This window comes from Eretmochelys imbricata, chromosome 18, assembly GCF_965152235.1.
Source record: "Eretmochelys imbricata isolate rEreImb1 chromosome 18, rEreImb1.hap1, whole genome shotgun sequence".
NCBI classification, from domain to species: domain Eukaryota; kingdom Metazoa; phylum Chordata; order Testudines; family Cheloniidae; genus Eretmochelys; species Eretmochelys imbricata.
This window is the reverse complement of record NC_135589.1, coordinates 6,642,929-6,660,780: the sequence shown is the minus strand read 5'-3', so window position 1 is coordinate 6,660,780 and position 17,852 is coordinate 6,642,929. Positions and strand designations below refer to the sequence as shown.

The 17,852-nt window shown below is 45.4% G+C and overlaps 1 protein-coding gene across 9 annotated transcripts in view; it reads left to right on the top strand.

Annotated features, from left to right (window-relative positions):
* Positions 1-17,852, top strand: part of FBXO42 (F-box protein 42) — a 100,625-nt gene that overhangs the window by 40,585 nt on the left and 42,188 nt on the right. For all 9 annotated transcript variants that reach the window (XM_077837132.1, XM_077837135.1, XM_077837134.1 and 6 more), the window contains 2 exons: positions 6,380-6,496; positions 16,197-16,331. In XM_077837132.1, the coding sequence (XP_077693258.1) occupies positions 6,380-6,496; positions 16,197-16,331 (252 nt within the window). The remainder of the gene's footprint in view (positions 1-6,379; positions 6,497-16,196; positions 16,332-17,852) is intronic.

Sequence of the window (17,852 nt, the reverse complement as noted above, 5' to 3'; positions counted from 1 at the left end):
ATCCAGTCTTGATTTAAAAAATTCTGTGATGGAGAATCCACTGCAACCCTTGGTAAATTGTTCCAGTGGTTAATTACCCTCACTGTTAAAAAATTATACCTTATTTCCAGTCTGAATTTGTCTAACTTCAATTTCCAGCCATTGGATTGTTATTATATATTTTTCTGCTGGATTGAAGAGCCCATTATCAAATATTGTTTCCCCCATTTAGGGGATAGTAAATTGTAAGTAAGCCACCCTTTAACCTTCTCTTCAAGATAGATTGAGCTCTTTGAGTTTATCTGTCATTAGAGGGCATGTTTTCCTATCCTTTAATCATTCTTGTGACTCTTCTCTGAAGTCTCCAATTTATCAATATCCTTCTGGACACCAGAGCAGGACTCAGTGTTCCAGCAATGGTTGCACAAGTGTCAAATACAGAGGTTAAAATAACCTCTCTCCTCCTACTCAAAATTCCCCTGTTTATGCATCCAAGGATCTCATTAACCCTTTAGACCACAGTATTGCACTGGGAGCTGATGTTCAGCTGATTATCCACCATGTCCATCAAATCTTTTTCAGACTCACTGCTTCCCAGAATAGAGTCCCCCATTCTGTAAATATGGCCTACATTCTTTGTTCCTAGATGTATACATTTACTTTTAGCTGTGTTAATACTTAAATGGTTTGCTTATGATCCAGATCACATTGTATCAGTGACCTGTCCTCTTCATTATTTATCATTTTCCCCCAATTTTTGTCATCCTCAAACTGTATCAGCGATTTTGTTTCTTCTTCGAGTGATTGCTCATGTGTATTCCCCAATAGATGTGCATGCTCGCCACGTGCACTGGTGCCGGAAGTTTTTTCCCCTAGCAGTACCCGTAGGGGGAGTGCCCCAGCGACCCCTGGAGTGGCGCCTCCATGGCGCGGTATAAGGGGATCTGAACCCAACCCACCCCCCTCCCCCCCAGTTCCTTCTTGCCGCCAGTGAAGGTGCATCGGAACTACTCTGCTCCAGCTTTGCTGTAGCTCGGCCCCAGAACTGCCTTTTCGTTCAGTGTTAGTACCTGTAGTTAGCTGCTCGGTTAGTTCAGTTAGTTAGAGCGTCCAGACCGGGGCATGCCCCGTGCCCTGGATTTTAAGTCATGTGACACTTGTAGGCGATCTATGCCAAGGAGTGACTCACATGCAGACTGTTTACGCTTTTTGGGAGAAACCCATATCAGCGATCGTTGCAAGATTTTCAAGTCGTTCAAACCTCGGACCAAGAGGGAAGGAGACATTAGGCTCTGGACCATTCTGATGGAGCTGGCACTGATCCCGACTCCAGTGCACCACTCCGAGCCAGCACCGGGCACCGCGAGCCTTCGACCGGTCGGCACCGCTCACCATCCACGGGGCACAAGAAGGCAAAAAAGACTCCTTCGCAGCAATACCGAGGAAAACCTGGGGCAGAGGCTAGACCCATGTCAGGCAGTCCTCGATCCCCTCAGGCTTCCAGGCCTCCGACTCGCGTAGAGTGGAGTAGCCCGGCCACTTTGGACCAGGTCTCCCCAGATGTCCGGATGCCCTCCATGCTGGAGGCCCTACAGGCAGACCGGGACGTCATGTCCATGCCGGTACCAGGAGCATCACTGATGTCGGTCCCACGCTGCAGGGACAAGCCACCACTGGGATCTCTGCAGTTGCCCCTGGCTCAGTACCGATCTCGGTCGAGGGAATGTTCCCAAAGCTGTTCGATGCCCAGCGACCGTTCAGGGCAAAGTCCACGTGGATCGCCCCCAACTCCCACCAGACTGTCTGGTTGGGTGCCATCCGACTGAGACTCTTGGCACCGCTCCACTTCAAGGAGTGAGTACCAATGGGACCGAGGCAGATGTCGCCAGAGGCCCTCATCTCGGAGGGGTTACCGCAGCTGGTCATGGCATGGACGTCAACCCCGTTCCCGCTCAGAATCCCACTCCAAGACTCCGCCAAGGCATCGATCACCAGCATCTCGCTGTCGCGGGTCCGTCTGTTGGAGCTGATCACAGAGGAGCTGCTATCGATGGTACCAGTCCTCCACGTTGAGATCGTGGTCCCGTGGTCGGCGTTGCTCCTAGCACCACTGCTCCTCCTGGTCCCAGGACAGCAGCAGGCCGTTCATCAGCCTGGCCTCCACTCATAGACGTCCTTCTATGGGGTAGGCCAGCCAGGCCGAGCAACCGGGCCCACTGGTGCTGCAGCAAGTGCAGGGCTCTGGGCCCCGTGACCGGCCCAGTGGTACCAGTGGGCACCATGGCCCCTGACACAGCCCCGGTGGGGGTTCGCTCGGTAGCTGGAGCCTCAGAGGCATCATCGGCCTCCATCTCCAGACCTCCAAGGAAGGAGTTGGTGGGATGTACACCTTCGGTACCATACCCAGAGACCAACCAAGTGGTGGAACCTCCGGTGCCGGCGGACACCCAAGGAACGGCACTGGTCTCCGCGGCCTCCCCGGATGAGGCGATTATGGCCTCGCTACATTCAGTCACGCAGGAAGACTTTAGGGCCCATCAGGAACTCCTAAAAAGGGTGACATCAAGCCTCCACCTCCAGGCAGAGGCGATGGAGGAGCCCTCGGACTCCCTGTTTAATGTGCTGTTCTCTTCGGCATTGGGCAGGGTAGCCTTGTCTCTCCATGAAGGGGTGGCAAAAATTTCAAATGTTCTGTGGCAAATGCCGGCCTCATTGGCCCCCACCTCCAGGAGGGCGGAACGCAAGTACTTTGTGCCCACCAAGGGACATGAGTGCTTATACACACACCCGGCACCCAACTCCCTGGTGGTCGAGTCGGTCAACCACAGGGAACAGCAGGGCCAGCCAACCCCTACCCCGAAAAATAAAGATTCACGAAGGCTGGACTCTTTCGGAAGAAAAGTTTATTCATCTTTGAGCTCCCAGTCACAAGTGGCAAACCACCAGGCTCTCCTGGGCTGGTATGAATTGAATCTGTGGGGCTCCCTTCTCAAGGTCGAGGACTCCCTCAAGGAGCATGATAGGAAGGAGTTCAAGGCGCTGGTGGAGGAAGGTACAGTGGCTGCCAGGGCAATCCTGCAAGTGGCTTTGGATGCGGCGGACACGTGGCTTCCATAAGAAGGGCGTCGTGGCCCCTGCTGTCCGGGCTGTACAGTGCGGCGCAGGCCGCCATGCAGGATCTACTGTTTGATGGCAAAGCTCTGTTTGCGGAACAAATGGATACAAAGCTGCATGGTATAAAGAACTCCCTCACGACCCTCCAGACTCTGGGTCTCTATGTCCCGGCTCTGGCTAAATTTAAATTTAAGCCGCAGCAGACTCCCGCTCAGGCCTCCACCCAAAATACAAGGCCGCCTATAAGAAGGCATGGGACTATAAAAGGCTCCCTCAGAGGCCGTCGAGGCTGGCCCCACAACCCGGGTCCGCCAAGGGCAAACAGGCGGGGAAAAGGCGATTTTGATGGGACGGTTGGGGGCGCCCTGCCAGTCCTCCTCAGGGATCCGCCCTCAATAAAGCTCCAGTTCAAAGACAAGGGGTTCTACTCCCGCTATTTCCTTACTCTGAAGGCCAAAGGGGGGCTCAGGCCTATCCTGGACCTGTGAGATCTGAACCAGTTCATGGTGAAGCTCAAGTTCCGCATGGTCTCCCTGGCTTCCATCATCCCCTACCTGGATCCCGGGGACTGGTACGCTGCCTTCGATCTGCAGGACACGTACTTCCACGTTCACATATTCGAGGGGCACAGACGCCTCCTCCGTTTTGTGGTGGGGCAGAATCACTACCAATTTACGGTTCTTCCGTGTGGCCTATCCACTGCCCCCAGGGTATTTACAAAATGTATGTCAGTGGTAGCGGCCTACCTCAGGTGCCGGGGGTCCAGATTTTTCCCTATCTGGATGATTGGCTGGTCAAGGGCAGCTCCTGGTCGCAGGTGAGGGATCATATGTTAGTCCCGGTTCAATGCATTGAGTTTATCCTGGACGCCTCGTCGGCCACAGCTTTTCTCCCACCGGACAGGTTCGAGACCGTGAAGGGGCTCATCAACACTGTCACAAGGTTCCCAGTGACAACAGCCAGAGTGTGCCCCCAGCTCTTGGGTCACATATCAGCGTGCACGTATGCGGTCCGCCACGCCAGACTGCAAATGAGGCCCCTCCAGCTCTGGCTGACCTTGGAGTTCTCCCAGGCCAGGGACAGGATGGACAAGGTCCTCATCATGCCCGACTTGGTTATCTCCTCCCTACAGTGGTGGTCCGCCCCAAGCAACGTGATCCAAGGGGTCCCGTTCAGGGACAGGGCCCAGTCGCTGGAGCTGGTGTCTGATGCATCGGACCTGAGTTGGGGAGTTTATGGGGGGAATGTTCAGCGGGTGTCTGATTGCAGTGTAGACATACCCCCTGAGAGCATTGTGCCCTGAAAGGTCACAGTACAAGCCTCCAACAGGAGTCTGGCTTGGCTGGATTTGGTGCATGGCGCCATGGAGAGAGACTGGGAATGCTGGTGCTGCCAGCCCAGTCTTGGAGGCCAAAGGCCTGCCCCTGTTGAACCGTGTGGGTCCTTGAGGCCTGGCACACTGAAGGGGTCACTCCCAGGAGACTGACTACAGTCTGGGGCATAGAGAGACTCCATGACAGTGGTGCATAACTGAAACTAGAATCCAGCTCTCAATGAGCTATTCTCTTGGTAGGTAAATCTGGTATTTGTTTGCTAATGTTAAGATTCTCTAAGAGCTATATTCTCTCCTCTTGTATCTGGCTTAAGTTTCGTGGCTTGGTACAGGAGGTTTTGTGAATGCTGGCAGGAGCGAATGTTTCCAGGCCTTAGAATATCTGCCAGGATGCTCTGTGACAGCTACTGTAGCCCTGTGGCTTCAGTAGACACTTCTCCTTCCATTGGGGGCAATGTCTGGTGGATCCCCAGAGCCCCATCCCAAATCCCTCGGCATAAATCCGTACCCCACATACAGAACCTGCAGCTCTGGTTCTGGTCCTGCTCTGCATGGGGGCCTTTGTGGCCACAGGCAAAGAGGCAAAATCTCCCCCTTAGTAATGTGAGAAATGAACAGATTTTAATTATGGTATGTTCTAATAGGAATGTTTAATTGTAAATTTATTTTTAATGTTGCCAATAGCAGCCAACATGCTCAGAGACCTTATAAGGTATTGTGACTCCTCCAAAGGTTCATTTCAACAAACAGGCAGATGCTCATCTGGCAAAGAAGCAGTTGTGCACAGATGATATGTGGTGATTAGGACACAACAGGCTTGCATGGCAGCGTAGAACACCGGCATTGTTTATCTTAAAACACCTATTTTCTAATGCCCAAAAGTGTACTAAGCTCCTATTCACCACTAACGCAAAAAGGTATTTATATACATCAGACATCTCTGGCATCCATCTCTCACCTGGTCTCTCCAGCGTCTGGCTCCAGCTGGCAGATGAAATGGTATTGCATTGTGGTTTGAGGGAGGTTCATTGGGCCTGCCACTGTTAGACTTTGCTTCTTTATCAATACATTTGTCTCTTACCAGCCTGTATATCTTCCATGTTTCTCCTCTGCAGACACCCTCCTTAACTGTAGTCTAGGCGTTTAACACACTGACCCCAAACTTCCAAATTCTCACGGTCTTCAGCTGTTGAGCCCTCTGACCTATTTCTGACTCTAATTTAAGCACTTGCCTCTGAATCAGACTCATTTAGAACATGGTAATCTTACAGTGCTGGTAATTTACCCTAGCTAGCTGCAGGTTTTGATCAGGAGAGGATAACTGATACAGACAATATGTGTACGTGATTAGATTGCACAAAAGGTTTATTCTGTCATCAACCTGTTGAAGCTGAGAGTGCTTAAAAACAGATATTGTGCAGATCACTTATTAGTTACCACCTTTGGGCACACTCACTGGCTTTGAGTTTTGTCCTCTCCCCTCTTGAATCCTCTGTGGGCCTGCACTAGAGCAGTTATAGTCCTTTTGTCAAACTGCAAGGACTTACCTTCTGATCACTAACCACCTTCTTACACCTTCCAGGCTGCTCCTCCATTACTAGCCTTATGACATCCATTAATTAAACTGTAATTATTAACCTTTTATCATTTTCTTTTCCGACCTGGTATTGCAAAAAGGAACAGCAGTCAAGTCTGCATGGCTTCTAGGAGAAATGGATATACGGTCATGTATTTCTGTGGCTCCCATAGCCTTAGCATTTGCCATACTGAGTTGGACTATTTGTTCATCAAGACCAGTGACTTAACCCAGGCCTAATTTAGGCGTACTATGGGTTGTTCGTTTTCCTCCGGAAATTGTGCAATGCTAATCATGGAGGAACAACTCCTTCCTAGACTTGTAACGATAAGTTTATGCCAGAAGCATACTCAAGTATTGTTTTCTCCCTTTTCTAGGTGTGGCACATCAGTGTTATCATGGCTTTATCAAGGCAGTCCAAGAGGGAAATATTCAATGGGAGAGTCGCACGTATCCCTATCCTGGAACCCCAATCACACAGCGCTTCTCACACAGTAAGTACCCATTTAGAAAGGAAATATGAACTCTGCTCATCCAGTAATTTAGCGTGTTCCACCCCTAGCAGCTGCTGTCATGTTTGCAGAGCATTTATAATGCAAGGTGTTTGTACTTTGACCCAAGATGTAGCAGTAGTGGACATCCCTGTAATTGGGTAAAAGTTAAATGTATGTGTGCAATATGCTGTTCTGACAACACAAACAGTATACGAGTATAGATATGTATAAACCATTTGTTGTTGTTAACACCCTGATGTTAAGTTAAGAGGAAAAGTGACTGAGTGACTTAGGAGCACAACTCCTATTGAAAGTCAGTGGGACATGTGCTCCTAAGGCATTTGGGAACTTTTGAAAACCCCACCCTTAGACTTAACTAATTTTCTTCTTTAATATTCAGTCCCTCTTAGCTTTCTGCAGTCAAAATGACAGAACCTTCACTCTAATGACTTGAGTGCAGTGACATTGGTAGAGCTAATGAATTGGAGCCTATACATGGCTGCTGGATTGGCATCTGCGGGTTTCTGTACTAGATAATGTTTACATATTTCTGCATTATTTGGAGGAGCTAAGCTATATTTTTCTTCATATAAAGCATGCAGGATTGCAGATTAGAGGTACTGAAGCAATCACATTTTGATATGGATCTGACCTGTTCATAGAAGCCAATGACTCAACTGATGCTGCTTAATTTAGGAGTGAATCTTTGCTTTCTGCTTCTGAAGTTCTGTAACAAAATTGAAAAATGTTCTCATGCGGGGACGTAAATCAAATGACAATTCATTTGTATTCCTGTAGCTCCTAGAGGTTCTAGTCGTATTGTGCGAGGCAATTACAAACAAATAATACAAATTCAGTCCTTGTCTATATACATCTCTGGCTCTGGCTCCTCTGGAAGATGGCTCTCGAGGGAGCAGGATTTCATTGTAAAAAGGTAAACAAATATAAAGTGAGTGGTAGGATTCTGAGCATCATCAGTCATAACATTTTCATATTCCCAAGTAGTAATTTATTCAGTGAGTGATGCACAGCGCCTGCACACACCTACACCCCTCAGGTTTAAGTACCAGTGCTAGTAAACCACCTGAAGATGACTTGCACATTGTTCTTATGTCTTTCCCTCACCCGTCTGGCACTATTTTTACTAATTGCCTTTAGTAGCCAGGCTCAGGGGGCAGCCAGGGAATTGGATACAGATTTCTAGGTTTAGGGTGAAACTCGCCAAACCTAATAAAACCCCCTGCCAGAGCAAAATTTTGAGACTCTTTACTAAAAATAAGCTGTGAAAAATCCCTTAAATTTCCTCTTTTTCAGTGTTGAAAATTGTAGATGGGTCTGTTCTGGTATATTTCGGGATGTAGACGCGCACTGTGGCATCCTTCACCTAGGAAGTAAACGGATAGCAAGTTTGCTTCATGAAAAGGGATCTCAGCCAGGCTTGGTTGAAAATGCTGGAGAGAACTTTGGGTGAGAGAAGCTGTTAGGAGGATAACTTGGTAGTTAAGTTTAGGCTTTAGAATGCATGGTTGTGCCATTTTATACATAATCATTTGTTCCCATCTCTCTCTCTCTCTCTCTCTTTTTATTTGAATCTCTATTCTTAAATTCTTTTGTTTTGTAACTGAGCTCAAGTGCTGTACATAATACAGGAGTGATGGTCTAAGGTAGAAGTGGTAAACTGTGGTACACTGTTCCTTTGGGAGCAGAGGATCTCTGTGTATTCAGTCATCAGGATCTGGATACCCCAGGGGGACACCTGAAAGGGACCTGGGGACTGGGGTGCATCTGTTGTCAACCTGCCAGGCAAAGATGGCTGGTGTAGCCCAGAGGAGAATGTAGGTGGCTGACATGCTGGTTGTGCCTAGCTGATTAGGCAAGAGTCCCTCATGTTGGAGGCGGGTAGTAATAATGTGACTTTCAACCCTGGGTGCCCCGAGAAGTGTCACAGTAGTATCTGTTAAAACTCACATCCCACACACCAGTCTAACCCTCAGCGAGTTCAGAGAGTTTTTTAAATGATGCTTTGTATTCAGAAAAGCTGGTTTGAATTAAGTTGTTTGGTGCTGTCCTTAGTCAGATTTTTGGACAATGTCTCAGTGTGGGTAAAGAGACCTTTGGTTCTTGACTTCCATGTAATCAATTGTTCCACATTTTTGAAGATTCCTACATTAAAGCCTGGAGGGAAAAAATGCATTGTGTAGGTCTGATTTTTGCCAAGTGTATTATAAAACTCAAGCAATCTTTAGTCATACTGTTTTTGTCTTGATCAGAATAAATAAGAACCTATTATACAAATGTAGTACAATCTAAAAATATACAATTACAATAGAACAGTGACTCATCTAGTAAAACACAAGTGACTGATGCGGCCTCATAGCTACATCGAAAGGTCGTGGCAAACAGCAAAGGAATGGAATACGTTACGCCAGAAAAATTGATCCTTCAATGGAATATTTAGTTCTGCAGTGACGTCTAAATCCCGAATCTTTTTTCTCAGTAGTGAAGCATGTTACCAGAATACTGGCTAATCAAGTTATTTTAATTGGGAAAATTCTGAATAGCTGTCAGCAGTCCAGATGGTATGTTGACACCTGTACCAGGGCATGGGGACAGAAAAACTCAGAAAAACATACCCATAGTGGTGGTTGCTTCAAGAGTGGTCAAATTGGCTTTTAGCCATATGATGGCTTACTATAATAGGAACAAGACCAGCTATGTCTTTTTCTTTGTACGTAACATTGTTAAATATGTTTCTGCCTGTTGGCTTTCAGTTGGGTTGAAAGCTTGGACTGAAGGTAGCAGGCAAATACAATTTTAATATATAAAGTAAAACCATGGGAATTTTTTCACTGCAAACATTGGGGTTGGGGGGCAAAGCAGAGGAATGCAGGATTTAGTTTCTTGAGGTCTGGAATAGTCTATACTGGCACTGACATATCAGTTTAAATCTATTCCTGCTTTTGATGTAGGTAGTGTAAACAGTCATTGTAGGGCCAGTGGTGGTCTTAATTTGCAGTCTTACCACCCATTGCTGTGGTGCTGTCAACTCTCTTAAGCTAAGCAAGGTCAGGCATGGATAAGAGAGCTCTAAGAAACCCCCAGGTGTTGGAGGGAGTGGTGCTGGTTATTTAGTGGATAGCATTATTTCCTCTGAGTCAGTACTGAACCACTGCTGCAGTGTGTTAGGAGCTCAGTGTACTATTGGGAAGGCAGCCTTTCATGAGAGATGGAAACTGATTTTGATGACTTAAGGTCATGAAAAACCCAGGGATGGTTTTCATAAGAGTAGGGGTTTAGCTTGGTGACTTCACTAAATTCTAACTCTAGTAACTGTGTTTTGCTTCCCTAAAGTGGTGGTGGTGGTACTCATTTCCTGTCCTAAACTGCAATGCCATGTCTGTGTACTATTAAATAGCTGCTGTATTGCTCCTCAGCAATTGCAGCACTTTGAGGGTGCGTGAAGGGATCTGTATAGAGAACCGGTACCAGTTTGTTATAGTGCTTTGGGACCCTTCACTGAGGAAGCCGTTGTATATAAAGGGCTGTCCTTACACTCCAACAGTCAGGTCCACTAAGGAGACTTCACAAAGAATTTACAATATTTTCATTGGGAAGGTGGTGGGGAAACGCAAGTTGGATCTAAATAGAGCACATTTCTTTTCCTTCCTCTTAGGGTGAGACAGATAAACTTCCTTTATTTCTGACCTTTAAGGTAGTTGCTGTACGCATACTCAGTTTTGATGCTCTTTGTTGTATTTAGTAAAGTTAACAAGTTGAGCACTTCCTTTGATCTGAAGGGTTTTATGTACTGAATCCAGCCTTCTCTGTAATAGTCAGCTGATCTTACGCTGGCTCTCTCAAACTACTGTATAAGAAGCTGTGATATAGCATAGAAGTAATAGACAGAATTTAGAGAAAACACAAATGTTTAAAATAAGATAAATTTGAAATCAGTGCTGTTGATCATCTCTCTAGGGTAGGTATTCAAATATAATGGAGTGTTTTACAATGTTTTTGTTTTATTTATGATGATAGTGGTGATGGTGGATTTTAGGAGCACAAATCCTCTTGACTTTCAGTGGGACTTATGCTCCTAAATCTTAGTTGCTTTTGAAAAATCTACCCTTAGTTCTCAAATTCTCATGCCATCCGCCCAGCAAAAAGCTCTAAGTACAACTACTTCTAATGGACCACATTTTCCATCCTACTTCGTAGATTGATGCTGGCCCTTTAAATATGTACAACTGGAATTTTCAGTTGTACTGTCATTTTTACATAAATGGAGCTGCCTTCCTTTTCCAGAAGCTTTAAATGGTTTGCTAAAGAGGGGCAGGAAAGCACAGTTTAAATTATTTTGGTCTATGATTAAAATACATACTGTGTGGACGTCATGGTGCCTGTCTGGCTGGCTTGTTTTTAAAACCAAATAGAGGAGAAGAATGCTGCCACCTCCCTTCAAAAAATAATAAATTGGCTGCATTATGATGCTGCTTGAAAGTAGCAGTTGCCAAGAGTTTGGATTGGGGTGGAGGAAAGAGTTTCAATAACTCTTAACCTGCCACTATTAGCAAATGATTGGTTTGCAGTTTGGCAGGGAATCCATCAGGCAGCCTCTAATGCTTTTGTATTTTCCCATTATCTCTTTGTATATGAACAAGGTGAAGTTATACTTGTATTCGCGTCTATTGATTTAAATTCCACAAGATATGGGAGGCTAGAAATAGATCTAGTGGACTAATACCCTGCCCTTTCACCTGTAGAGACTGGGGTTCGAATATACATTGTCACTATGTGAAAATGAAATGTGGTGTTAGCCTAGTCCTTATCAGACATGTGCCTACATCACAAAACCACTGCAAAACTTGGCAGTCTCTGCTTAGGGAGAGGCCCAGGACGATAGCAAGCAGTGCTGCAAGTCAGCATCATGGTGAGCTGCCAGAGCTTGGAAAATAACACAGACACAATATAATGCAAGGATGATGCACCATATCATCCACCCTAAAATCTATCCCAATACTAGTTCTGCTATTGGTAATTTAGGTTTGAGTGGGTGTGGTAGATGTTAAGCCCTTCCATTATGTGGCAATGGTATTCTGAGTAGGAGAAATAGGAAAAAATATTTGATAATACTCCCTGTCTTTGAACACGCTGTAAGCATGTATATGCCAAATGATCATGCTCTGTGTAAGATGTTGACTGGGACCATTGTCCTTGCGTGCTCTGTATCTGCAAATCCCCAGTTCCTGCTGTGTGGTCAGCTCATGCACTGGACTTTTCTGTAAAAGCCAAGGGCATTAGAGCTATTGGCCTTTCTGTGGGCTTTGAATAGAGGAAGCAGGTGATCTGAATGACAAGTCACAGGTCAGACAATGAGCCATTTCTGAAAGGAGGAGATGGGTTTCATTGCTTCCCCTGCTGAGTGGAGTTGTCAGTGGTTGAATGTACTGTTTTATTACATCTAATTCATTCAGACCTAGTGGCTCTCTTTGGGATGAATATGACTGGTGTGCCTATGGGTGGGCTGTGTTTAAAAAAGGGTCATTGACACTATGAATATATTACTGCGTTAAAGAACTATGGCAGGGGCATTTGATCAGTAAAATCCAGGGACCTTTTACTAGTACTGAATAAACTGACTTTGAGTTCAGAATAAATCCTGTGAACAGTGACCTTTGGTAACAGCGACCTACCCTAACATATTTCCCCTGGCCACCAGAGTTTGAGCATCACTCCACTTGCTCCTGATATTCCACATTTCCCTTTGTTTTCTGTTACGGATATTTTGACTCCAGTTACCTCCACCAAGATGTTGGTTAATTCCATAACTTGTGATTTAGAGGAAGGGAAGGGCTGGCGCAGTTTCCAAATACATTGTGTCCTCCTTGAGTTTTACGTCAAAGGACAGCAAATATCAGGGTTCATCAAAGCTGCAAAAACAGAGCTCTAATATTGTAAAAGGTGCAGCTCCAGTGCACTCTGACAACCTCGAATTTCCTTTCCTTTCCAGCCTTCGTCCCTTCCTGGTGGGATTACCACCCTCCTATCTGCTGTTACTCATGTAGCTTTGCTTCACTTGTCTTGTAGGTTATTTATGATGGTGCTTGGTCTTGAACTTCCGCATCTGTTGCTGTGGTTTTGTTTGCATAATCAGAGCTACTCCTTCACTTCTGTGTTAGATCATTAACCACATGCTGGTCTACACCATTGGCTGAACTTTGACATTCTCATCTGTTCTTCTCCTGTCCTATCCCTGTCCCTTGCAAGGACAACTATCAGTGCTCTTTGCAAACCCCAGCTGACGCCCTTTAGTTTTCCCAAAGCTTAGAACACTTCACTCTTGCTGTACAGACATTTTTTTTTTTTTGGGGTGGGGGGGAGGGTTATATCTTGCTTTAGTATTAGCATTGCTATCACTTTGTTCAATGCAGTTCTGTAGAACTTTGGATTTTCTTAATGGTTGGAAGTATCCGTACTGATATGTATTCAATCCGTGAATCCTCATTGAGACTTAAGTGCCAGTTCTCGGTGCCATCTGTTTTGGAGAGGGGTGGTTTTGCTTTTTGAAGTGGTGTGTCCAAAATGTAATCAAGCTTTGGAACAGCAGGTGGGCACTCCAAGTCTTTACTGACATTACAGCCCATCTTCGTGGGCTGTTTCAGCAGAGAACAGAGTCAAAGATTCCAGGGCCAGAAGGGACCATTGTGATCATCTAGTCCGACCACCTGTATAACATAGGCCATAGAACATCCCCAAATGAAGTCCTAGAGCAGATCTCTTAAAAAAACATCCAGTCTTGAGTTAAAAATTGCTAATGATGGAGAATCCACCATGACCCTTGGTAAGTTGTATCAATAGGTAATTACCCTCACTGTTAAAAATTTACACCTTGTTTCCAGTCTGAATTATCTAACTTCAACTTTTGGCCATGGGATCGTGTTATGCCTTTCACTGCTAGATTGAAGACCCCTTCGTTAAATATTTGTTCCCAATGTAGATACATATAGACTGTAATCAAGTCACCCCTTAATCTTCTGATTGTTAAGCTAAACAGATGGCGCTCCTTGAGTCTATCAATACAAGGTATCTTTCAGGGGTGCTGGAACAATTTGTATAGTTCGGGTGCTCAGAGCCATTGAACCAAACTGTAAACCCAGTATATGATGGAAACCACTTCAAGCCAGGGGGTGTGGCATGTTTACTAATCCTTTAATAATTCTCGTGGCTCTTCTCTGAACCTTCTCCAATTTATCAGCAATTTAGATTATGCCTATTGCAGAACTCCAAGTACTTGTACAATATTAAAAACACACAATCAAATGCAATAATCTGTCTAGCCAGGCCCTCAACAGCAATATAAATTAAATATCAGGAAATAAACTTCTTCCTCACCTCCAGCCATGCTACGTGCCTCTTGCCAAAGCTCTGAGAAAATAAATGAACTTTGCAGCATGCCATGAAGGTTAAAATTTTGGAGCTATTTCAGATCAAGGATTAATTGAATTCCTGGGTGGAGGACCATTCATGGAGGACATCCCTCCCTTTCAGACCAGGAGACTGACAGCTTGATTGCAGTTGTCAGAATTGTTCAGAGTGAGATTCAGTCTTTTGGTATAGCCCCATGTTGAGTGTATTACAGTAGACTTATTTTTAGGAGACAAAGGCACGGATAATTAGTGAAGTCTGCATCCCAGAGAAGAAAAACCTCACCAAGCAGACTGGAAACAGTCTTGCAGTTTGTTACCTGATCATCTGGAATAGCTGTTGTGAATTTAAAATCTCTCTCCCCGCTCTTTCCTTTCACCAGTTTGCAAGCTCAAGTTACAAACAGCAAATGCTCAGCCTCAGTCAAGGAAGCTTATTAAAGTTTAGCTAATTCTTCCAGTTGCTTTCCCCAGCCTGCCTCTTCCTGACCTTTGTCGTGTCTGGGTGATCCTGTGCCAGCTAGCTGTCTGTCATTCATGTCCCTGTTGCTGACGCTGGGTTAGATGAGAGACATGAAAAAGGGTATCCTTGCCACACTGAACTATACAGGACTGAAGATGAAGTAACCGTACAGGACTCACGAACATAAGAGGGAAAGTGGTCATTATAGTAAGAGATAACAAGAGAACCCAAGACTTTGAGGAGAAATACTCAAATAAGGAAGTTCATCGGTATCATGTTGGCCTCTTGCACTAGTCAGGATAGTTTAGTAGTCTGAACTTCAGAGATCGTATATCCGGAATTTCTGTAGCCCCATGTTCAAACCCTGGCAGGATCAAGTGAGCTGTAGCTCACGAAAGCTTATGCTCAAATAAATTGGTTAGTCTCTAAGGTGCCACAAGTACTCCTTTTCTTTTTGTCATTCTTTTAGGGCAGATAGGACCTATTTATAGTTTCTGTTCAGTATGTTCTTGTTTACTCTTGTGAAAGGTGCTCCCATCCCATAGTGATGGTACCATGGGATAAAAACCTGGATGGGTAAATGCAGGCATTATAGATCTATGTCTTAGTGTAAGAATCTGGGTTTTCTTCAGTCTTAGCCAAGATTTCCCCTTTTTACCCTCTTGTCACTTTTATGCAGCTTGCTGTGCATCAGCTACTGCTAGCTCCACCTGAAAGTGATCTGCCTTTTGGCTGCTTGTGAAGTGTTCTGTGCTTCTTCAGGGCAAAAAGTTCTTTGTAGATATAAAATATTATGTTACTTAATATCTCCCTCTATCTGCATATACTTGGGCTACGTGCTGTACACCTGTAGTCTTTGTGGCACCTTAGACACTAACAAATTTATTTGGGCATAAGCTTTCATGGGCTAAAACCCACTTCATCAGATGCCTGGAGTGGAAAATACAGTAGGCAGGTATAAATACACAGCACGTGAAAAGATGGGAGTCGCCTTACCAAGTGGGCGAGTCAGTGCTAACGAGACCAATTCAGTTAGGGTGGACGTGGCCCATTTCCGTCAGTGTGGAGGGGTTCTTTGGACTTCAGCCACGCCTGCTGGGACTCAGGACTTCAGCTGGAGAGAGGCTGACGCTCCAAGCCCTGTCAGGTGGCTCCCGCATGGCTGAAGCCCTGGCAGGCACACCCTGGCTCTCAAATTTCTGAAGATTTTGTTGTATGCAGCTCAGAGGGTGAGTAAATTTGGCTACCCCTGGCTTATTACCACAATCTGTAGCCTACTAGCAACCCCCACTCCCTTCTTTTCCCCCCTATAACTGGAGGGCTTTGAAATGTGTGTTAACTACTTATTCTAAACAATCTGTTCCACTTTGTATTTAGCTGTGACACTGAGTACCTTTCCCAGACCTGAAGAAGGGTTCTGTGTACCTTGAAAGCATGTCTCTCTCACCTGGTCCAATTAAAGTTATTACCTCATTCACCTTGTCTCTTACTAAAGTTTGACAGCAATACAAATCATACGGACTAGCTTAGAAGAAGTGAGCATTTTGAATGTGCGATTCTCAGATAATCTAACTGAGCTTTGAGGTGACAGGTTTTTTTATACTTTCAGGAACAGGTCCAGTTGACTGGATAATCATTTTACAGCAAAGTTGCTGTAGGTTTACTTTGGTCCGTGACACTTCTAGACTACTCAGTGTTTATTTAAAGGACTCTAACATGTATTTTCTCTATTGTGAGCAAATTCCCTAATTTTATCAACAATATGGGGGAGATAATTTTAACTGATTGTTTTTGTTTTTGTCTCCTCCTTTTTTAGGTGCATGTTACTATGATGCTAATCAGTCAATGTATGTGTTTGGTGGCTGCACCCAGAGCAGTTGCAATGCTGCGTTCAATGACCTCTGGAGACTTGACCTCAATAGCAAAGAGTGGATCCGTCCTCTGGCATCAGGTGAGATGTTAAAGATCTTTGATTGCTCTTATTCTTATTCCGTACAGTAAACTACCCAAAGCTGACCCTAAGTGTCTTCCTTATAGGGCCCCACAGCTTGATACTTAGCTTGCCCATTCCTATCATCGTTAGCTTCTTTAGCTGAATGCTTTTTAGGTTGTATCTGTTGGTAAATGCAGAGTTTTTTGTTGTCCTTCCATCCGGAGAACTGTACTCTGGGGCAAGTTGAATCATAGAATCTCAGGGTTGGAAGGGGCCTCAGGAGATCATCTAGTCCAACCCCCTGCTCAAAGCAGGACCAACACCAACTAAATCATCCCAGCCAGGGCTTTGTCAAGCCTGACCTTAAAAATCTCAAAGGAGGGAGATTCCACCACCTCCCTAGGTAACACATTCCAGTGCTTCACCACCCTCCTAGAGAAAAAGTTTTTCCTAATATCCAAACTAAACATCCCCTACTACAACTTGAGACCATTACTCCTTGTTCTGTCATCTGCTACTGCTGAGAACAGTCTAGATCCATCCTCTTTGGAACCCCCTTTCAGGTAGTTGAAGGCAGCTATCAAATTCCCCCTCATTCTTCTCTTCCGCAGACTAAACAATCCCAGTTCCCTCAGCCCTCCTCATAAGTCATGTGCTCCAGTCCCCTAATCATTTTTGTTGCCCTCTGGTGGACGCTTTTCATTTTTTTCACATCCTTCTTGTAGTGTGGGGCCCAAAACTAGACACTACTCCAGATGAGGCCTCACCAATGTCGAATAGAAGGGAACGATCACATCCCTCCATCTGCTGGCAGTGCCCCTACTTATACAGTCCAAAATGCCGTTAGCCTTCTTGACAACAAGAGCACGCTGTTGACTCATATCCAACTTCTCGTCCAATGTAACCCCTAGGTCCTTTTCTGCAGAACTGCTGCCTAGCCGTTTGGTCCCTAGTCTGTAGTGGTGCATGGGATTGTTCCGTCCTAAGTGCAGGACTCTGCACTTGTCCTTGTTGAATCTCATCAGATTTCTTTTGGCGCAATCCTCTTAATTTGTCTAGGTCCTTCTGTATCCTATCCCTACTTTCCAGCGTATCTACAACTCCTCCCAGTTTCGTGTCCTCTGCAAACTTGCTGAGGGTGCAATCCATGCCATCCTCCAGATCATTAATGAAGATATTGAACAAAACCGGCCACAGGACCGACCCTTGGGGCACTCCGCTTGATACCGGCTGCCAACTAGATATGGAGCCATTGATCACTACCCGTTGAGCCTGACGATCTAGCCAGCTTTCTATCCACCTTATAGTCCATTCACCAGCCCATACTTCTTTAACTTGCTGGCAAGAATACTGTGGGAGACCGTGTCAAAAGCTTTGCTAAAGTGAAGGAATAACATGTCCACTGCTTTCCCCATCATCCACAGAGCCAGTTATCTCGTCATAGAAGGCAGTTGGATTAGGCAGGCATGACTTGCCCTTGGTGAATCCATGCTGACTGTTCCTGATCACTTTCCTCTCCTCTAAGTGTTTCAGAATTGA